This window comes from Stenella coeruleoalba, assembly GCF_951394435.1.
Source record: "Stenella coeruleoalba genome assembly, chromosome: 12".
NCBI classification, from domain to species: domain Eukaryota; kingdom Metazoa; phylum Chordata; class Mammalia; order Artiodactyla; family Delphinidae; genus Stenella; species Stenella coeruleoalba.
The window spans coordinates 2,516,251-2,539,347 of NC_137158.1; the positions used below are offsets into that span (position 1 = coordinate 2,516,251).

General features: G+C 38.5%; 1 protein-coding gene across 4 annotated transcripts in view; it reads left to right on the forward strand.

Annotated features, from left to right (window-relative positions):
- Positions 1-23,097, forward strand: part of PHF3 (PHD finger protein 3) — a 107,416-nt gene that overhangs the window by 42,420 nt on the left and 41,899 nt on the right. For 3 of the 4 annotated variants that reach the window (XM_079939096.1, XM_079939097.1, XM_079939095.1), the window contains 2 exons: positions 10,606-10,767; positions 18,658-20,404. In XM_079939096.1, coding sequence (XP_079795222.1) covers positions 10,606-10,767; positions 18,658-20,404 — 1,909 coding nt within the window. Of the gene's footprint in view, positions 1-9,374; positions 9,703-10,605; positions 10,768-18,657; positions 20,405-23,097 lie in introns of those variants that run through there. The other variant, XM_079939098.1, reaches the window with a different exon arrangement.

Here is a 23,097-nt window from a genome sequence, read left to right on the forward strand (position 1 = left end):
TTTGCTCTCACCAGCTGCACTGGGTTGCAGGCAGCGTCACTCTGCCAGGTTCGATCTTTGGTTCGCCACTCGCGGTTATTCTCTCACCTTGCCGTCTTCTTCCTCTCAGTTTCTTCTGATTCTCCCCTTCATCTTCCTGACCTCTAGGTACTGGAGTATCTCAGGGTTCAGATTTTAGGCATCTTCTCTATTTATACTCACTTTTATGGTGATATTATACAATTTTATGACTTAAAAAACGCTTTATAATTCAGCTCCCAAATATATATACTCCAGACCCCTGCGTTTACTTCTTTGGATGTCTCTTGGGCATCTTAAGCTTAAGGTCTAACACTGAATTTTTATTTTTTTTTATTTTTTAAAGCAACTATCCTTCAATAAAATTGAAAAAAATATAAAAGGGACACCAGTGCTGTCAGTGTCCTGGGGCCACCCTAACAAATCACCCCAGCTTAACAACAGAAATGTGTTGTCTCACAGTCCGGAGGCCAGAGTCCAAGTTCACAGTGTCGGCAGGTTTGGTTCCTTCTAAAAGCTGTGGGGAACAGTGTGCTCCAGGCCTCTCTCCTAGCTTCTCGTGACCTCAGGTGTCCTGGGCTTGTAGATGGAACACTGAATTCTTGGTACCCCACCTCCTAGCCCCCCTTGTACCACTTGCGCCTGCAGTCTCCCTCATCTCTAGAAATGGCACCTTCTTTCGAGTTGCTCAGCAGAAAACTTTGAAGTCATTCTTTACATACTCTCTTTCACGTTCTGTATTCAGTTGATCGGCAGATCCTGTTGGTATTTTCAGAATACATCCAGAATCTGGCAACTTGTACGTCTCACTTTCTCCACTGCCGCTGTGGTTTTAGTGGTTACCATTTCTCATCTGGATTATTGCGCTAGTTTGGAAGTGGCTTCCCTGCTTCTGCCCCTGAGGATTCTCTCCCATCTAGTCTAAAAAGAGCTCCAAGAGTAATCTTGTTAACAGTTAGATTCTATCACCCTTGTGTTCACAGCACTCTGGTAACTTTCCATTTCACACAAAGGAAAAAGCTGAAGTCCTCATGGCCTGCAAGGATGACTTTAGCTTGCTGCCTTACCTCTCTCTTTTTATCTGCCCTTCTCCCCCTTTTCCCTAATCTGGCCTCACAGACCTGACTCCATTCTGTTCTTCCATCATCCTAGGCATACTCCTGCCTCAGAGTCTAGGTACTTGATGTGCCTTCTAGCTAGAAAGCTACTCCTGCAACTTGTTCAGCTTTGGCTGAGAAGTCACCTCAGCGTTGTCATCCCCAGACTCCTTTGAGCCTGCACAGCGAGCTCCTTTCTTTTGGCCTGGGAGCTCTTGTGCAGGAGACAGCTGGAACCAGTACTCCTGGCTTTCCCTGGCCATTTGGTTTAAAATTACAGACCACCCTGTGTTCCCTTCCTTGTACTCCCTGTTACTCTTTCCTTTTGTTCATATGGCTTATCAGCCAACATGCCGCGTATCTTATGTATTTGTCTCACCCTCGTTAAAATGAAGCTTCATGGGAACAGTTTTAAAAAATTTTTCTATTTTATGGAAAACATCAAACAAAGCAGCGAGACTTGTATAATGACCCTCATCTACCTGTTACTCATACAGTTAATAGTTGGTCTTTTTTCATTTATATCCCACTCACTTCTCCTTACCTCCCCCCAACCAAGATTATTTTCAAGCATAGCCCAGAAATCATATTATTTATCTGTAAATATTTCAGCATGTATCTCTAAAATATAAGAAGTTTTTATTTTAAAAAAAGTAATAACACTAATATTATCCTGCCTAAAACAATTAAAGATAGTTTTTAATATTTCCAGATATGCAGTCAGCGTTCAGTTATTTACCCAGTTCCCACTCATTGTTTTCTTTTTACAGTTTAAATTGGAATTGAAATAGGTCAATCTGTTCATTTGGTTGCCGTGTAACTTTACTATATTTCAGTCTGTGTAAATGCCACCCTCTTACTGTGTATGTATGTATGTGTGTGTGTGTATGTATGTGTGTGTGTATATATATATATAAATATATATATATATATATATATATATATATATATATATATATATAAAAGAAACCAGGTCATTTGTCTTCAGAATTCTGTATCACTGGTATATGGAATAATCTAGGCCAGTGTGCGACACATAGTAGGAGCTCAATAAATATTTTTTAAGGAATTACCTTAAAGGTACATAACTTATGGTATTTTAGAATGGAATTAAAATGTTAAAAATTTAGGGAATGATTATCATCTCACTCTTATAGTAGCCTGATAGTCATGTTGGCAATAAGCGAAATTATTTTGACAGTTGGGAAGGGGTCAGATGAAGGACACTTAGGGCTATAGAAAATTGTTTGAAAAAAATCTGCCAGGATGTAATAATGGCTGCAATCTTATTGTTTGCATGTCATGCACTGTGTAGGAAACTGCAGTAGTTTATTCAGTTTTCACAGAAACCTTTCAGCAAAGGGTGGTAATGTCTACATTTTCCCAGTGAAGTAATTGAGGTTCAGTGGGGGAAGTGGAGGGCGATGTGCGTGCTGAGCATTAATGTTTTTCTTAATAAACCTTATAGAACCAGGCACAACTTTTTTTTTGGCAGTGTGCTCTAATTTTTTTTTTATTACCTTTTTTTTTAACATCTTTATTAGAGTATAATTGCTTTACAATGTTGTGTTAGTTTCTGCTGTATAACGAAGTGAATCAGCTATATGTATACATATGTTCCCATATCCCCTCCCTCTTGCATCTCCCTCCCACCCTCCCTATCCCACCCCTCTAGGTGGTCACAAAGCACCGAGCTGATCTCCCTGTGCTATGCGGCTGCTTCCCACTAGCTATCTATTTTACATTGGGTAGTGTATATGTGTCCATGCCACTCTCTCACTTTGTCCCAGCTTCCCCTTCCCCCTCCCTGTGTCCTCAAGTCCATTCTCTATGTCTTTATTCCTGTCCTGTCCCTAGGTTCTTCATTTTTTTTTTTTTTAGATTCCATATATATATGTGTTAGCAGACGGTATTTGTTTTTCTCTTTCTGACTTCACTCTGTATGACAGACTCTAGATCCATCCACCTCAGTACAGGTAACTCAGTTTCGTTCCTTTTTATGGCTGAATAATATTCCATTATATATATGTGCCACATCTTCTTTATCCATTCATCTGTTGATGGACACTTCGGTTGCTTCCATGTCCTGGCTATCGTAAATAGTGCTGCAGTGAACATTGTGGTACACGTCTCTTTTTTTTTTTTTTTTTTTTTTTTTTTTTTGCGGTACGCGGGCCTCTCACTGTTACGGCCTCTCCCGTTGCGGAGCACAGGCTCTGGACACGCAGGCTCAGCAGCCATGGCTCACGGACCCAGCCACTCCGTGGCGTGTGGGATCTTCCCAGACCGGGGCACGAACCCGTGTGCCCTGCATCAGCAGGTGGAGTCTCAACCACATTGCCACCAGGGAAGCCTGGTACACCTCTCTTTTTGAACTATGGTTTTCTCAGGGTATATGCCCAGTAGTGGGATTGCTGGGTCGTGTGGTAGTTCTATTTTTAGTTTTCTAAGGAACCTCCATACTGTTCTCTATAGTGGCTATATCAATGTACATTCCCACCAACAGTGCAAGAGGGTTCCCTTTTCTCCACACCCTCTGCAGGATTTATTGTTTGTAGATGTTTTGATGATGGCCATTCTGACTGGTGTGAGGTGATACCTCATTGTAGTTTTGATTTGCATTTCTCTAATGATTAATGATGTTGAGCATTCTTTCATGTGTTTGTTGGCAATCTGTATGTCTTCTTTGGAGAAATGTCTATTTAGGTCTTCTGCCCATTTTTGGATTGGGTTGTTTGTTTTTTTGATATTGAGCTGCATGAGCTGCTTGTAAATTTTGGAGATTAATCCTTTGTCAGTTGCTTCATTTGCCAGTATTTTCTCCCATTCTGAGGGTTGTCTTTTTGAGAACCAGACACAACTCTTTAAAACCATGTGCATGTATAACTTAAAAAGGAAAGCTTTAAAAAGTGGCACCAATGATACTACTTCCTTCTGCATGGAAAACCTTTCCAGCTGCTTTTTCTAGGCATTCACGCATGTATTACACATTTTTGGGGAAAATTCTTTTTGACAAAATATTTTTAATGTGAGATGAATTAGAAAGTGTGAATAAGAAGAAGGGAAAAATCCTTTCTGAAATAACCATCATTAGCATTTTGGTGTATGTTTTATTGGTGTGTGTGTGAGAATATAAGGCTTGGGAAACAGTTTCATCATGTGCAGTTTTTTTTCCTCATAAAATGCCTTTATTTAGCATATTGAAGGCTCTGTAGATCTGCAGTGAAGAAACTGTTTTAACTCCGTTTAACCCAGTGTCTTTCTTTTAGATTTGTTTGATAGAAAACCCCTTTCTGTGAAATACTAATCAGTTTTTTCCCAAAGTATGAATTGAGTTTGACAAAAGTTGAAATGTTTGTGTATGTTTAAATATAAGACTTTAGAATGTGTTAAATTTCAGCAGAAAGGATGGATAATTTAATAATGTTGGAGTAACTGAAGGCAGCATTCTGAAGAAAAAAATTGACACCAGATAATACTAAAATAAGGTAAGAGAGGGAAAATACTTGCATCAAATAGATAACACAGATATTACATGAAGAGTTCATATAAATTATTGAGAGAGAAACACACTTATTAAGACCTGAGTAGGAGAGTAGGCGAGTAGGCAAAGCTAAAGAAATACAGAAAGGTGGTATATATGTCAAGCTTTTTTAGTCACCGTGTTTCTTTTAAAAATCTGAAACAGTGCTAGTAAGTTCTTAATTGAGACTTAATGTGAAGCTTTTTGCACTGTAAACTGTTTATACTCTTTATTGAAAGCCATGTGATGAGATTAAAAACGGTAAAATCTATAAATTTGCCTTCTTTGACTCAGTAAACCTGTGTTTTAAAGTTTATTGTAAAGAAGAAATTTAAGAGGGAAAAAAGGTAACATTATTTGTGGTGTTCAACTTAGAAACATAATATCTAAAATGATAAATTCACCCACAAATGACTAATTGTATATAACACAACTTGATGGTGTGTATCTGACGTGGCCTCTTTTTGGAAGGATGTATAAATCATCCATAAAGGAAAGAACGCTCACTGAAGGGAGGCCGAGGAGGGGCTGGGTGGTGTGGTCTCCTGCGGTGTTCGAGGCGGAAGCTGTGGGGACTCTGTTGCAAGGATGTGTCTGTGTGACTTCTTACTCTCCTTCAAGTCCAGACCCTGTAAAGTACACACCTAACCTTTATTGTCCTGACACTGGAAAGAGATCATGCTCTTTAGTTTTTTCTCAAGTCTGACATTTAGTGCCAAGTTTCATAATAGAGGAGATAAGTGTCCTAGAAGTGGTTGAGTTTGGCCTCTGCGCTGCCAGCGTGAGTTAAGGCATGTCAAATGTGAAGAGTCCCTGCTGTACTATGGTTCTCCCTTTTGTATGGTATAAGGTGATGTAAACTAATCCCAGTTTTGAGAAATTCAATAAATTTAGCTTTAAATATTTCAGTTTTATTCTTTCTATCTCATTTACCTCCTCTCTTCAAGAAGATAGATGTGAATTAAATAGTCTGGATTTGAATAAAGTAGTATTTGTGTCAGGAGGGCTTCACATAGGCCTGACTCAGCAGATTTAAGGAGGGCCATTTGTAGGTGAGGATGGGAGTTTTAATGTGATCTAAATTTAGGCTCAAGGAGATTCTGAGTATGATTACAGATTTTGTGCCAGAATTTCAAAATGGGAATGACACCTAATTCTGAAATGTGGGAGGGAGGAAAAACATATTGTTTTCCCACATTATCATGCTTGCCTCCTACATAATTCAGGCCGTTGCTTTTTTTTTCTTTTTTGATAACCCCAAATTCCCTTTTTAGTGGATGTGTTGAGTAGGACTGGCCACTTTTTTAAAAACTGGAAATCAAATACTGAATCTTAGTTTGCCTGTAGCAGTGGGAGGGGCAGATGTGGGAGGTCCCTGAGAATAAGCAGTGTTTTGAAAAGAACACAGATTCTCCTTCACTTCCTTCTGTTCATTTTCTTAGTGGAAGCTACGAAAGTTAAGCGAAGTGGAAGTTGAACGATTTAAAACGTAAATACCTAATTGGGAGGGTTTTGCCAGAGATAATTCATTCTGTACTCTGAATTACTTTAATCAAATAAATGGATTAGAAGAAAGAAATTTCAGGTAGTTTTTTTAATGGTTGATTTGTTCTGGGAGGAGTTGAGGGAAAAAAGTAAGGGAAAAAGAATACATAAATGTTGATGGTGGGGTCCATGATGGGGGAGACTGTGAACAGAAGTCAGCATTTTCTAAGTGCCAGGTTCTCTGCTAAGCCCTTCACACACACTGATTTAATCATCACAGCGCCCCTCTGACTGCTAGCATGATCTCCATTTTATAGAAGAATTTGAGGCACAGCTAGGTTAAGTAGTTGCTTTGGTTGTTGGGGGCCTACTTCTGCTTGAGAGCCCTGGAAATGTTGGAGACAGTATTAGAGCTTGATTTAATGTCAGGGTGACTTTTTGAGATGAAGGAAAGGTATTGCCAGGAGCTGCAGGAGTACAAAGAAGATGCCATTCTCGGAAACCTCACTTCTGAGAAGCATCTCACATGCAGTCTTAAGTGTTCTAATTGTAGGTTGTTGACTTAATAGGTTTTAAGCTACTGAGGCCTCAGGCATCCCTCAGCTCCCAGAGTTATTTCCAGCAGTGGAAGATGCTCAGATCTCTTGCTTTTTCCCTCCTCCGTTCTCACTGTCCTCTTTCCTCTTTGCCCATTCTCTCGCCCTTCTCCTTCCCTCACTCCCTCTTTTGTGTGGAGGGGACTCTACCACCTCCCCCCCCGCCCCCCCCCCGTTTCTTTTACTTACACAGAAAAATCATCTTTCATCCCTTTAACTTCCTTCAGCCGATTGTCTTCATTTTCTTTTACCCTTAAATTTCTTGAAAATAAATGAAAGAGAAACTGCCGTTGTCATTCTTCACTTACTCACTTTTTAACCTCTTGTCATCTGGCCCTCTGCTTCTGTGTTTCACGTTAGTGGATTTTTCTCCTTCCTTTGTTCTCTCTGTAGCAGTTAACCTTCCCGATCCCTGAAATTCTCCTTACCCTTCTTTTGTGATGGTGTGTTAACTTTGATACTTCTTTTGCCTGCTCTTTTTTTTCATGTCACTAACATTCAGAAAGTTAATTACCTTACTTTCAAATTTATTCTTCCTAACTTCTCTCTTTCAGTTAATTGAAACATTTCTCTCTCGATCATCAAAGTTTAAATTTTCCAGGTCCCTTGTTTCCCCTAATTCTTTTATTTAGCAGTGTTTCTGGAGTAGCCACTATGACTCTGGGTTCTGGAGTTTCAGTGGTGAATAAGAGACAAAGTCCCTGGATTGTAGAGATTACATTCTAGTGGAAAATTACATGTTCTATTGGATAGTGAAACACATTTTAAAGGATAAAATATGCTAAGGGTTAGGAGGCAGTGGTGGGAGAATGCTGTTTTGGATAAGATCCTCAGGAAAGGTTTCTGTGAGAAGGTCGATTTTGAGGGAGAGTGAGCCATGTGGCTGTCTGGGAGGAGAGCGCTCCAGGCAGAGGACGATCAAGTGAAATGACCCTGAGGTGTTCTGGAGAGACCAGTGTGACTGGAGCACAGTGAGTCAGTGGTAGGAGAGAAGTCAGGGAATTTGGTGGGGGAAGCCCTTCTTAGGACCCTGGAGACCCTGGCTAGGATTTTAACATACATCTGAGTGTGTTCGTAAGGGTTTGGAGGGTCTTGTCAGAAGAATGGTAACGTGATACAACTTTATATTTTAGAAGACTCTAAAATATAGTTATGACTGTGTGGAGAATAAACTGTGTGTGTGATGAGTGTATGTGTGTGTGTGTGCATGTGTGTATAGGAGGTGGCCATAGAGGAACGTGGGACACTAGGAGACTTAAAGTAGTTTTGGTGGGAGAAGATGGTGATGTGGAGTAGAATGTGAGCTGTGGAGGTGATCAGTGGTGATCAGGCGGGTGGTGTGCTCTGTAGATAGAACTGGCAGCTTGAGCAGACCTCTTGGATGTGGGATATGAGGAGAGAGGAGCTGGTTGAATGGAGTTTCCATTACTGGGACTCTCTTAGGACAGTTTTACTGAGGGGAGGGGGAATGGGTGGAATCAGTGTTTATTTTCTATTTGTTAACCTTGAGATACCTGGTAGACAACCTAGTGGACAGGTCAAATTACACTCTTCCAGAGGTCCAGTGTGAGCTTGGGGCTGTGGAAGGTAACTTCGGGGAGTCACGCTTGTATAGATTGACTGGGTGGGATCATTTAGGGAGGGTGGAGTGCGTATAAAGGGTAGGTGGGAGTACTGAGCCCTCAGGTCCTGTCCTGTGTGATCGCTGCAGGAAGAGCTCCATAAAGGGTGTTGAGCAGAAGTAGCTCGTGATCCCTCACGTGTGATTTCAGAGGTTAAGTGAGGAGAAGGGATTCAGGAAAGGGTGAGGGGTCAGCTGTGTCAGCTGCTGCCAGGAAGTGGAATAAGATAAAATCTAATAATTGACCTTTGGATTTGGCTTTGCTGAATCCTGTTGATTCTGCTTTGCAATATAGCCCTAAAATTCGTAACACACCTTTTTACTCCCTGCCAACGAACACTGTCAATCAGATTTTAATTACCTTTCTCCTGGACTGTTTTTTGAATTATTACTTTCTCTCCTGATTACAATACAAAACTCATGTTTATTGTAGAAAATGTGGAAAACACAGAGACAGTAAAACAGTGATTAAAAAAAAAACCCAATTCTTTACCCCACCTAACCACTAGATGGTCATTGATAACACTGTGGTGCCTTTCCCCATCCATTTCTGTCTCTGCGTACTTGTAATGCATATAATGCATAACTTTCGTTTTTTGAAATGAACGTGGTGGAACTATTAATCTAATGTTAAAAATTCTTTGAGAATGTGTGTGAATGTGTGGCAGCATAAGTATTCCCTCATGGTGGAGTAGCCGTCTAACCGAACGCCCCACCTGTTTCCCCTAATTATATCTTAAATGAGTCCTGATGAATTTTCCTAAGATACATTCTTCTTCTCTAAGCTTTTAGTGCCTATAGCGTAGTGATTAAAAGCATGGACTCTGTTTTTGAGTGTAATTCCATGCATATAGCAGGAAATATGCAAGATAGGAAAAAAGAATACTTATCTTTTATAGAATAGCTATTGTTAAAATTTTCATCTGTTTCCTGCTAATCATTTTTGTCTCAATGTACCTATACAACATTTCATTTGTCTGTTACTAACAAGGATCACACTATGTTTTCTAGCCAGAAATTTTTTTTTCATAATTTATTCTCTCGTCTATACTTTATAATATATTGGTCAAAGTATATAAGCAGTTTTGTGATTGTTGTCAAATTGCTCTTCGAAAAGATTGTACCATTTGAAAGTATATTTATAAAGAATTTTGTTCTCTTTAAATTTTAGGATAGACCACTATCTTGTTGAACTCTTAAATGAAGTTCTACTTGGATACAAAGATGAGGACTAGATAACTTCTTGAGGTTCCTCCTAACCCCTAGGATGAAGATAATAACTAACATTTGTGTAGTGCTCTAAAGTTTACAAAGTGAGTTCTCATACATCATCTCACTTGATCCTCACAACAGCCCTGTGAGGTAGGTAGGACAGGTATTGTTATTCTCATTTAAGAGATAAACTAGAGAGGTTAAGGGACTTAGTCAGGTTTTATTTAAGTGTTCTAGCAGAGACTTGAGACGAGGACGTATGATCTAAATAATCACATTCTTTTTACAAGATCTCATACAACTGCACATTTAGAATTGCTGTATGTCAGCTAGTGAAGTGACATCTGTTAGATACAGAAATAAGCCTGTTGATAATATAAATACAGTGTTCCCCAGTCCTTTTCCATGCCCCCTCCCCTGCTGTTAAATGAATGACTCTATCTCTCTTTTGACTAGGGGAAGGTAATTTAATTGTATAGTTCTATTTAAACACCTATTTTCCCTAGCATTTGGGGGAGGGGAAGTTATATTATGTTTTTCATTTCTGTGTGTGTGCGTGTGTGTGTGCTTGCTACAACTTAAGAGTATATCTCCGTTACTCTCACACGTGTAGCGTAAAGTCTTCAAGGAATAGATTACAGTTAGAACTAGAATCTTTTGGTTCTAGCATGAACCTAGAATCATAAGCTTTTCAGGGTATTTACTCTTTTTTGTACTACTTTAACCAATTGGGATAATTAAGTATCCAGGTATAGCTGCTTACGATGTTCACAAAGGTACAGTGAATGATAAGTGACAGTGAGTGATAGTGGAGGTCAAATCAAGAAGAATTACAACTAATCTTCTCTTTGACTAGCTGCCTCATACGGTAGAAGTTTGTAAAACTGAACTGCGTGCTTGGTAGTGGCATTATCACATTTTAGGAATAGACCTAGATTTTCAGGACTACTTGGTATTACATTAAACTGTTTCACAGTGTTTTCTGTACTGCCTTTAAATACTTAACATCACCAATATTTTCAAAAAATTTTGTTTTTTTGTTTTTCTTTCTAGTTGTTGGTCTTGACGATATTATGGATGAAGGAGTTGTAAAAGAAAGTGGCAATGATACCATTGATGAAGAAGAACTGATTTTACCTAACAGGAATTTGAGGGACAAAGTAGAAGAAAATTCAGTGAGATCACCAAGAAAATCACCTCGTTTAATGGCACAAGGTAATCCTTCCAGAGAGGACTAGCTAGAAAATCAAGTGTAGGGACAGATGTGATAGGTTGTAAAGTTGCTGAGCAGTGATAGTAGTTTCTTGGTGTTTGCTAATCTGAGCATTTTGATAATCAATTTTGAGATTGTATCAATTTGTTGGTATGATTTTTAAAAATTTTTATTGAAATTACACATTCACATGATTTAAAGAGTTGACTAGTTCTATGAGTTTCCAGTACTTGCCATCCTACTACTTATTTCCCTTTCCCCAGAGGAAACTACTATTACCGCTTTCATCTGGTTTTGTTAATTTTTTGGTATTTACTTCCATGTCTCTAAGTAACATATGTATCTTGCTACTGCTGGATTATTCTGATGTATGTATTCATTGATTTCCCATTCTGGATGGTGAAGTTAGCATTCTTTCCTCCTCTTGTTCCCCCATCACACAAAAGAACACTTTCTCATCTTTCTGATACATAATTTTGTAAGATCAGTAGTAATTACTTACGTTATTGTGACTCAATATGCTGTTAGTGGTGACCCATTTAGTGAACTATAGTCGCTTTTCCTATACAACTTTTTGTCTTTCTGATTTAATAATTGATTTTGTTGTTCATTTGCTTATAGTTTTATGCATTCGCACACACAGTTTTCAGTGTACGTATCAGTAATTCCACCCCAACTACTCTGCCAGTTGTCTGAATCTTTCTTAAAGATATTTGTGCATGTCAGGTGTTCTGTCATTTTCATCTTATTGAGGAAGTGTCTCTGGGGCCCTGCTGATCTGCTTCCGTGTGCACTGTTGTGTTAGTTCTGTATAAGTCAGATGCATGGCTGTTGTCCAGAGAGCTCTTTACTATTCTTCTGAAGATTGTGTTCTGTATTGCAGTTTCTGTTTACTTTTCTTTGAAGTAGCTCCTTCGTTTGGTGACATACCTCTTCTAGTACTTTTATGAGAAAAAGGAATATGGATATATATTTTTGAAACCTTGTATGTTTGCAAATGTATTTAATATGGTCTCACATTGGAATTATGGTCTGATTGAACATGGAATTCAAGGTTGGAAATTGTTTTTCCTCAGAAATTTGAAAGTGATGCTCCATTTTCAGTTCTGGAAAAATCTCTTGAATTATTTCATTGATTATTTTCCTCTTTATTTTGTCAACTCTTGCTTCCTGGAACTCCTGTTATTCAAGTATTAGATAGCAGGGACTGGCACTTCCATTTTCTTCATCTTTCCACCTCTGTGTTCTTCCTCTACTTGTTGAAATTTTCTCATGTTTATCCTTCAACTTTTTCATCAAATTCTGAATGTTCTTTTTTTATTCTGGGAATAGTCCTTTTTGTAGCATTTTGGTCTTGTTTCATGCATGCAGTATCTTATGTTGTCTTTCATAAGATACTTACGGGGTTTTAAAGGTTTCTTAGTCTTTTTTTTCTTTTTTTGGTTCTATCTTTCATGTTCAGAGACTTTGCTAAATGTCTGATCATTGATAGCTTGCTCAGTGTTTAACGTTTTGTCAACTATGGGCATCACTGTATGGTAATCTGGCTGTATTACTCTTTGGAGGAATTCCTGTTGTTAGACTTTAGGCTTGTTAGATTGTTAGCATATCATGGGAGCCCTTGAGGGAAGCTGATGGGGGCATCTCATCTTTCAGTATATACAAATACACATAATCTGACAGATTTCAGTGTACTTTACTGCTGCTCTTATCTATGCTGGATGTTCCTTAGTCTAGAAACTCTGTTTTTACACTCCCCAAAGAGTAAACCTCCAGTCTTCGATTAGAACCAACCTGGGAAGGGCAGTTGCCCAACGGATGGAGTAGCGGAGAGGGAGCTTGGGGTCTGACTGCTTTTTAAACAGCTTTCGACTCATCCTGATTTTAACTGCCTGCCTTCCTCCCTACTTTAGAATTATCTGGGATCACCAGTTCCTAAGCCTGTTGAGGTGTTAATGGTATTGGTTCGGCCAGCAGTGCCAGATGACTGTTTATCTTTTTTTGGATGTCCTGCATCAGTTACTTCTTGATCATCTTTTGTTTGGCTTCCAAAATTGTCAGTGTTTTCTCTTCTCCTGCCCTTTCTTTCCTTTATTTTACTTTTTAAATTAAAAAAAATTTAATGTCTTTATTGGAGTATAATTGCTTTACAATGGTGCGTTAGTTTCTGCTGTATAACAAAGTGAATCAGCTATGCATATACATATGTCCTCATATGTCCTCCCTTTTGTGTCTCCTTCCCACCTCCCTATCCCACCCCTCCAGGTGGTCACAAAGAACCGAGCTGATCTCCCTGTGCTATGTGGCAGCTTCCCACTAGCTATCTATGTTGCATTTGGTAGTGTGTATAAGTTCATGCCACTCTCTCAGTTCCTCGCAGCTTACCCTTCCCCCTCCCCATGTCCTCAAGTCCATTCTCTACGTCTGCATTTTTATTCCTGTCCTGAATCTAGGTTCTTCATTTTTTCTTTTTTTTTTTTAGATTCCATATATATGTGTTAGCATACAGTATTGTTTTTCTCTTTCTGACTCACTTCACTCTATATGACAAATTCTAGATCCATCCACCTCACTACAACTAACCCAATTTCGTTTCTTTTTGTGGCTGAGTAATATTCCAGCTTCTTTATCTATTCACCTGTCGATGAACACTTAGGTTGCTTCCATGTCCTGGCTATTGTAAATAATGCTGCAGTGAACATTGTGGTACGTGGCTCTTTTTGAATTATGGTTTTCTCAGGGTATATGCTTAGTAGTGGGATTGCTGGGTCATATGGTAGTTCTATTTTTAGTTTTTTAAGGAACCTCCATACTGTTCTCCATAGTGGCTGTACCAATTTACATTCCCACCAACAGTGCAAGAGGGTTCCCTTTTTTCCAAACCCTCTTCAGCATTTATTGTAGATGTTTTGATGATGGCCATTCTGACTGGTGTGAGGTGATACCTCACTGTAGTTTTGATTTGCATTCCTGTAGTGATTAGTGATGTTGACCATCCTTTCATGTGTCTGTTGGCAATCTGTATGTCTTCTTTGAAGAAATGTCTGTTTAGGTCTTCTGCCCATTTTTGGATTGGGTTGTTTGTTTATTTGATATTGAGCTGCATGAGCTGCTTGTGAATTTTGGAGATTAATCCTTTGTCAGTTGCTTCATTTGCTAATATTTTCTCCTATTCTGAGGGTTGTCTTTTGATCTCGTTTATGGTTTCCTTTGCTGTGCAAAAGCTTTTAAGTTTCATTACATCCCATTTGTTTATTTTTGTTTTTATTTCCATTTCTCTAGGAGGTGGGTCAAAAAGGATCTTGCTGTTATTTATGTCACAGAGTGTTCTGCCTACATTTTGCTCTAAGAGTTTGATAGTGTCTGGCCTTTACATTTAGGTCTTTAATCCACTTTGAGTTTATTTTTGTGTATGGTGTTAGGGAGTGTTCTAATTTCATTCTTTTATATGTAGCTGTTCAGTTTTCCCAGCACCACTTATTGAAGAGGCTGTCTTTTCTCTGTTGTATATTCTTGCTTCCTTTATCAAAGATAAGGTGACCATATGTGCATGGGTTTATCTCTGGGTTTTCCATCCTGTTCCATTGATCTGTATTTCTGTTTTTGTGCCAGTACCATTCTGTCTTGATTACTGTGCCTTTTTAGTATAGTCTGAAGTCAGGGAGCCTGATTCCTCCAGCTCTGTTTTTCTTTCTCAAGATTGCTTTGGCTATTTGGGGTCTTTTGTGTTTCCATACAAACTGAAATTTTTTGTTCTAGTTCTGTGGAAAATGCCATTGGTAGTTTGATAGGAATTGCGTTGAATCTGTAGATTGCTTTGGGTAGTAGAGTCATTTTCACAATGTTGAATCTTCCAATCCAAGAACATGGTATGTCTCTCTATCTGTATCTTTAATTTCTTTCATCAGTGCCTTATGGTTTTCGGCATACAGGTCTTTTGTCTCCTTAGGTAGGTTTATTCCTAGGTATTTTATTCCTTCTGTTGCAGTGGTAAATGGGAGTGTTTCCTTAACTTCTCTTTCAGATTTCTCATCTTTAGTGTATAGGAATGCAAGAGATTTCTGTGCATTCATTTTGTATCCTGATACTTTACGAAATTCATTGATTAGCTTTAGTAGTTTTCTGGTAGCATCTTTGGGATACTTTATGTATACTATCATGTCATCTGCAAACAGTGACAGTTTTACATCTTATTTTTCAATTTGGATTCCTTTAATTTCTTTTTCTTCTCTCATTGGTGTGGCTAAAGCTTCCAAAACTATGTTGAACAATAGTGGTGAGAGTGGGCAACCTTGTCTTGTTCCTGATCTTAGCGGAAATGGTTTCAGTTTTTCACCATTGAGAACGACGTTGGCTGTGGGTTTGTCATATATGGCCTTTATTATGTTGAGGTAAGTTCCCTCTATGCCTACCTACTGGAGGGTATTAATCATAAATGGGTTTTGAATTTTGTTGAACGCTCTTTCTGCATCTATTGAGATGATCATATGGTTTTTATTCTTCAGTTTGTTAATATGGTGTTTCACATTGATTGATTTAGGTATATTGAAGAATCCTTGCATTCCTGGGATAAACCCCACTTGATCCTGGTGTCTGATCCTCTTAATGTGCCTATTTCCTCTTCATTTGTTTGGTCTGGTTGGTTTTTACCTTGCTCCTTCGTCTGCAGTGGGTTTCTCTGTCTTCTCATTTTGCTTAACTTACTGTGTTTGGGGCCTTGTTTTCACTGGCTGCAGGTTTGTCGTTCCCGTTGTTTTTGGTGTCTGTCCCCAGTGGCTAAGGTTGGTTCAGTGGGTTTTCTAGGCCTCCTGGTGGAGGGTACTCTTGCCTGTGTTCTGGTGGATGAGGCTAGATCTTGTCTTTCTGTTGGGCAGGACTGCGTCTGGTGGTGTGTTTTGGGGTGTCTGTGAACTTCATATGATTTTAGGCAGCCTCTCTGCTAATGGGAGGGGGGGGTTGTGTTCCTGTCTTGCTAGTTGTTTGGCGTAGGGTGTCCAGCACTGTAGCTTGCTGGTTGTTGAGTGGAGCTGGGTTTTAGCGTTGAGATGGAGATCTCTGGGAGAGCGTTCCCTGTTTGATATTACATGGAGTCGGGAGGTCTCTGGTGGACCAGTGTTCTGAACTTGGCTGTCCCACCTTAGAGGCACAGGCCTGACACCTGGCCGGAGCACCGAGATCCTGTCAGCCACACGGCAAAAAAATGAACGGCAGTTACACTGAAAGGTGCCTTATTAATAGCAAGAATGGAAGCCGGAAAACAGTTGATTGTTATTTGTCACGTGCTGAGGGGAAATAACTGTCACAGTAGAAACTAATGTCCCCCAAACTTTCAGATAAGTGGTTTATTACCGAGGATATTAAAGCACAGGAGCCAACAGCCAGATGAAGAGATTCATAGGGTGAGGTCAAGAACAAAGAAACTTCAGTCCAGCAAGCACTGTGGCGCGTGGAGGCATTCTACTTCACCATTCAGAAGCTCTCTGAAACCCCTCCTTTTGGATTTTAATGGTGCCTTCATTACACAAGCATGGTTCGTTAAATTCTTAGGGCATTGGTCCTTTCTTTCCTTTTAGGTTCATAGCTTTTGCATAGCTCTAATGTGCGGTTTTGAGAAGTGGATTATTAGCTCAGATGCATATATTTACTTCATCATCTTTTCCTCAGTTTTTTAAAAAATCGGTTATTTGGTATATATTTGTGACTTTGAGAAACAAAAAGAGTAGAATGAACATTATAGACAAATAATAGTAACGTTTGGCCTATTCCGCCCGGCTTCAAACTAAGGCAGTTTATAGTTAGAGGAGAAAGAGTTACTTTATCCTTTGTCAGTTAATCAATTACTATTGGAAAACAATTTTTTATCTGAATACCTTCACAGTTGAATGTGCTGTTCATTTATCAACCACTTACGTAATGGGTGTTAAAAGTTCTTCATTTATTTTATTTCAGGGCATATAAGTATAGTAGAGCTATAAATTATTACAGGCTGTCTTCAGAGCTTTAAAAATTATCTAAATATTAATAACAAACCATTAAAATTTTAGTTATTTTAAAATGTTATATATCTGAGCATGAGTGGTTCATAATCCACTAAGTAAGTTTTTTTTTTTTCCGGTATGCGGGCCTCTCACTGTTGTGGCCTCTCCCGTTGCGGAGCACAGGCTCCAGACACGCAGGCTCGGCGGCCGTGGCTCACGGGCCCAGCCGCTCCGCGGCATAAACCTGCGTCCCCTTCATTGGCAGGCGGACGAACTCTCAACCACTGCGCCACCAGGGAAGAGCCCCCTTTTTTTAAAAAAAAAAAAATTTATTTTTTATTTTTGGCTGCATTGGGTCTTCATTGCTGCATGTGGGCTTTCTCTAGTTGTGGCGAGCAGGGGCTACTCTTCATTGCGGTGTGAGGGCTTCTCATCACAGTGTCTTGTTGCAGAACACGGGCTCTATTAGTGCAGGCTTCAGTAGTTGCAGCACGTGGGCTCAGTAGTTGTGGCTCGTGGGCTCTAGAGTGCAGGCTCAGTAGTTGTGGCGCACGGGCTTAGTTGCTCCGCGGCATGTGGGATCTTCCTGGACCAGGGCTCGAACCTGTGTCCCCTGCATTGGCAGGCAGATTCTTAACCCCTGCACCACCAGGGAAGCCCCCACTAAGTTTTTGAAGTTGTTGGGTACTTACCTGATGACCAAATATTGTGCCAAGTCCTGGGGAATTAGAAAGGGTCTCCAAGATAGGATGACCGTATAATTTATTGTCCAGATGGGGACACTTTTGAGTGTCATGACTACAAGCATCAACTAGGACTGTTAGAGACAAATGAGGAGGACCTGTGACACCTTCTGTAAGAGTTTCACAGGTTCAGTGATATGTGACAAATTAGGAAAATGTTCTAAATGCTGGTGCATAGTAGCGTTTTGCATTCAAAAGGAAGGAGATTTTTTAAAAATTTGTGATGTTCAGTTTTCATACAGAGTTGATTCAGAGGTATTGGATATGCATAGGCTTGGATATAGCTTCTTATTTTGTATTTCAGTTTTTGGGTTGTTTTTTTACTTAGTGAATTATTATTTTTTTTCTTCTTAGTGAATTATTTAGCTTTCTTTCCAATTTCTTTTCACTTTGTGTTTCTTTTTCCCTTGGAGGATGTATCCAGATAAGGAAAGGAGGAGAGTCTCAGTTAGTGGATTCTTTGTTAGGAGCATTGTTACAAGTGGGAAGCTTTATTAAATTATTTTCATACTTTCCGCATTTTCCCTTATGATACATTTTCTTGGTTTAAATCTCTTTAATTATAATTTCTCTTTTTGTTGATCTGTGTCTAGTACTCTAGTGTATATTTCATTTCTTAAAATATTCAAACTATTCAAGGAATAGCTTGAATGCTAAAATGGATATAAGGGAAGCACATTCATAAAGACGTTAGAGTTCTTTTGAGGCTGTGCTTTGAAACTCACATAGATCCTGTTTGTGATAGGTGGTTTAGTTCAGATTTTATTGGCACCTGAATTTGTTTGGTTTTATATACTTAAAGGTATTTAATGTTTACACCTGTATGACAGCCTTGCTTTAAGATGGGTAGTAATATCAAGGAACCTCATTGATTTTACCCCCGGCTTACTTGCATAGAAAAGAAGCTTGATGAAAATATTTTTTATTGTAAAGTATAACATCAGTCTGAATTTTATACAGGTTATTTTCTGCCCCAGAATTATAGAACTTTGATAAGTATATAAAAAATGTAACCATCATCATGAATAGATGTCAGTACATTTTCTTTGAAATGGGAAAATAAATTTTATAGCTCAGAATAAAGAAGTGATGTATTCTAAATTGCGTTGAAATAAAAACACATGGCAAAATAACTAAGTTTTTTTTTATTTATTTTTTTCCCTTGTGATAGAACAAATAAGAAGTTTGCGACAAAGCACTATTGCCAAGCGTTCAAATGCAGCACCTTTAAATAGCACAAAAAAGGCATCAGGGAAGACTGTGTCCGCCCCTAAAGCAGGGGTGAAACAAGAAAGGTGTCAGATGAAAGAAGAAATTGGTACATCACCGAAACCCGAGCACCAGAAAGAGAGCAGGAGGGGCCGCCGACACAGTGGACAGATCGAAGCAGCCGTTGCATCTTGTCTGGAAATGAAGGGTGAAGCTGGGTTGGATTCTGAGCAGAAGTGTAATAATCAGGGAGAAGAAAATGTGCCATCTCATGAGTTAAACTGTCCACTCCTTTCAGAGACTTGTGTTAGTATTGAAGAAAAAAATGAAACTCTGATGGAGTGTAAAGCCAAGACTGTTAGCCCATTGTTTAAGTTTTCAGGTAAAGAAGAACATGAACGGAACGATTCCATTTCAGGTAAAGTGGATGGGACTGTTGTTGAAGAAATGAAGGTAGAAGGAGAAGTTGAACAAGAATCAAAGGAGACAATGAAATTACCCCATGAAGATGACAGTGTCAATGAGGAACCCGCATCTTCCGTTGCTTTCTCTGGCAATGCTGCTTGTACAAACCCAAATGAGAAAGAAAAGAACCTTGTCAGTTTGTCTGGTTCTGTGGATGAAGTAAATGAATGTAGTTTGGAATCGAAAGATAGTGTGGAAGTTGCTGATAAAGCTGAGAACTCCCTTCAGAGAAGTGAAATGGAAATGGCTTACTGTAAAGACACAGAGTCTGATGATAAGCAGTTGGAGGGCACCAGATTTAATAAATCCAACTTAGAGGTGGTTAATACTAGTGCTTTTGAACCAGAAAGTAGTATTTTAGAAAATGCTGTTTGTGATGCACCTGACCAAAATTCAAAGCAGTTGAATATTGTTGAAAGTATTAAAATGGAGTCTCATGAAACAGCAAACCTTCAAGATGACAGAGACAGCCAGTCAAATAGTGTTTCTTGCTTAGAGTCAAAAAACATAAAACCCAAACATACAAAACCTGTAATTCATTCTAAGCAAACCATGACCACAGATACTCGGAAAAAAGTTGTTGGAGCAAAGCATGAATTAATGCATAACGTAACTAAAGTTAATGTCAAAAGTGTGAAGCGAAATGCTGATGAATCAGAATCTAAGCAAAATTTTCATAGGCCAGTCAAAGTGAGAAAGAAACAAGTTGATAAGGATTCAAAGATTCAGAGTTGCAATTCTGGGGTTAAATCTGTGAAAAATCAGGCTCATTCTGTATTCAGAAAGATATCACAAGATCAAAATTTAGTACAGATTTCCAAACCCTTAACTCATTCTTTGAGTGAAAAGCCTCACGGTCACCCTGGTTGCTCAAAAGAACCTCATCATCCTGCACAAACTGGACATTTGTTGCATTCCAGCCAGAAACAGTGCCATAAGCCCCAGCAGCCGGCTCCAGCAGTGAGAACCAATAGTCATGTGAAGGAAGAGCTTGAGCACACAGGTGGTGTAGAACATTTTAAGGAAGAGGATAAATTTAAATTAAAAAAACCTGAGAAGAACCTACAACCCCGTCAAAGAAGAAGCAGCAAAAGTTTTTCTTTGGATGAGCCACCGTTGTTCATTCCAGATAATATAGCTACTGTAAAACGGGAAGGCTCAGATCATAGCTCTTCATTTGAAAGCAAATATATCTGGACTCCCAGCAAGCAGTGTGGGTTTTGCAAAAAACCACATGGCAACAGGTGTGTGTGTGTGTGTGTGTGTGTGTATATGTATATGTGATATGTACATTAAAGAGAAATTGCTTTTTTTTTAGGGTGGGATTAGTGTGAGAATTTTTTATAGAAAGAGATTATTTAACATACAAAGACTTTTGCACAAACAGAAACCCCTCATCAATCCCGGATATATGATAGTAAGATGGAGCCACTGAATTTACAAATATGCCACCCTAGAAACTTTAAAACACATAGTCTGACCAAAAGCTGGTATATATGGAAATGTTTTATCATTGTGACCAGTTAGTGTAATTTAGTCATTGCATCTTAAAAAAAAAAATCAGAAAATTGTTATAGTGCTTTGGGTCTGTAGGTTATATATTACTTTGTCTGGCTTGAGAAGAACTGGTAATAAATTGTGAAGGCCATAATGGAAATTCTACATATATACTTTCAAATGAAGCACACTTACTATGACTTAATACCACTACTTCATAACTATCAAACTTGACCTTAGAATGAAATTTGATAGCTAAAACAACTGTTAAATAGCGCAAGGGAATTTTGTATGTAACATGGAATGGAGTGAAACATGTATTTTGTTTTTTGAATGTTCTAGTGATTTAGGTTTCTTGTGAATTCTAATGTTTTAGGAAGTGATTTTATAGCACTGCCGTTGTCATTCTTTCCTTAGGATTCAGTATTCTATAGTTTTATGACACTGCCACCCTCCCCGCCCATGTATTTTTTATTTGCTAGCTTTTTGAGAAAAAGAGAACAAGAGGTGAAGTGGAGTTTCCAGCTACAAGATTATCCTGTTCAAGTTTTGAGATTGCTGTTGGAACTTCTATCAACATTGATATGATAAAAGAACATTGTAACTTGCACATTGTAATATTATCTTTACTCATGAAAGTAAATGTTAGAACGATTTCCCAGCACAATTAGATTACATGAAAATGAAAGTCCTTAGGGAGGGACAGTTTAGTGCAGTGCTGTGTAACACATTATTTTGGTATGGAGGGTGTGGTTGGGAGTTCTTGGGTCTATTCTGTAAAAAATAACTTCTATGTCAAGGGGTTTTTTCATTTGTGATTCAGCCCATGGCCTATTTTTAGTGTCAGTGGTTACTTTATAACAGCATATTCCAGTTTTTAAAACTTGTGACTTGTTTGAATATAGTGCTACATTTGCCCTCACTTTTGTGCTGTTTATTATGCTTTTTTGTTTAAAACACCTTATTCAAATATTCTCAAGTGGGCCTAAGAGAATTAAGGGCTGGATGGTCCTTGTAAGTGCTCTTTTAAGTTAGCCCTTTTTCTTTGCCAGCATCTTCTAAAAACCATCATACTGACATGTTGTCAGAGTATGAAATAGGAGCCTTAAACCGAGTGAGTTTCTGAAATGAAACTTTGGCCTAGAGTTGGGAGACATATTATAATGTAACTTTTTTGGAGATAAACTTCTGTTATGATGGCGTGGTCCTCAGGAGTTTGCCCAGGCTTTTGAATGATGACTGTCACTTCCCCAATATCAGTTATTTTCCTAAAATGAAGATTGTTAAGTCCCATTTTTTTTTACCTAAGGCTGCCTTTTGGATCTAACCTATAAAACCTAGAGTTTCTTTGCCCCAGGCTGGAAAATGACATAGAATATTAGATGTGTAGGGATTTTGAGTTTACCCTATGTAATCGACATGAATAATATGTAATAATACTGGAAACCATCAATTTTGGAAGCAGCATTTCACATTCAATTTTGTAAATAAAGAAGCCTAAGTAATTGATTGTTTTTTTCTTTACATATTAACTAGCCTTCACTACTTCTTTGATGCACTCTGCTTGTATATATTGAGGTTACTCAAAAAATGCACGTGTCACACAGCATGTAGTTTTCCTAGTTTAATCCATGTGTGAGAATATGAATTTATTAGGAAGGACATATGTGGAAATAACTTCATCCATATCTTTGATCTCATGCGCCAGCTACATTCATTGAAAGCTATTTGTTAATACGACATTTTTTTAGCACTTGTGACAAATTTACTTCTGTAAAGATGATTTTATAACTCTTCAGCATTTTACATGTGTTGCAACTGAGGTTAGCTTCCTGTATGTGCTCCCAGTTGGAAATTATATTTTTAAATACGGATTCATTCATGGCATGGCCAAATGTAATATTCGACCATAAGCAACTTCTGTATGTATCCTAAAGATAGTAGGCATTGACTGCCTCACAGTTTATACTTCATGCTGTTGTTTTGGCTTCCATTTATTTTCCTGATTCAGCCTTTTAGCTAAGGTATATTCATTACTTTAAAAGCCATACTATTTAATACTTTTTAAAAAAACTTATCTTTGAACGTCTTTTAAACATAAGCCAGTTGACGTTTTGGAAGGAAGAAGTCTTAGTCTTTTCATAATACCTACCTTGTAGTTTCTAGTATTTCCCTGCCTCTCCAGATGACATTTGTATCTTCAGTTTGTATTACACTTTCTAGCCCAGTTGTAGAAGATTAGCTCATTGGATGAAATTTAGAAACAAAAAAATATCCTTAGCGTAATGGAGTCATAGCTTTATACTCAAACAAGAAACCTTTTTCTGAGAAGGAAATTTTCTCTTAGAGAAAGTGATTCTGGTTTTTCTCAGGAGTTTAAGAGTTTGATAGAAAAGTACTTTTCTCTGCAGACTAGACTGTTAGTGACAAAAACAATGAT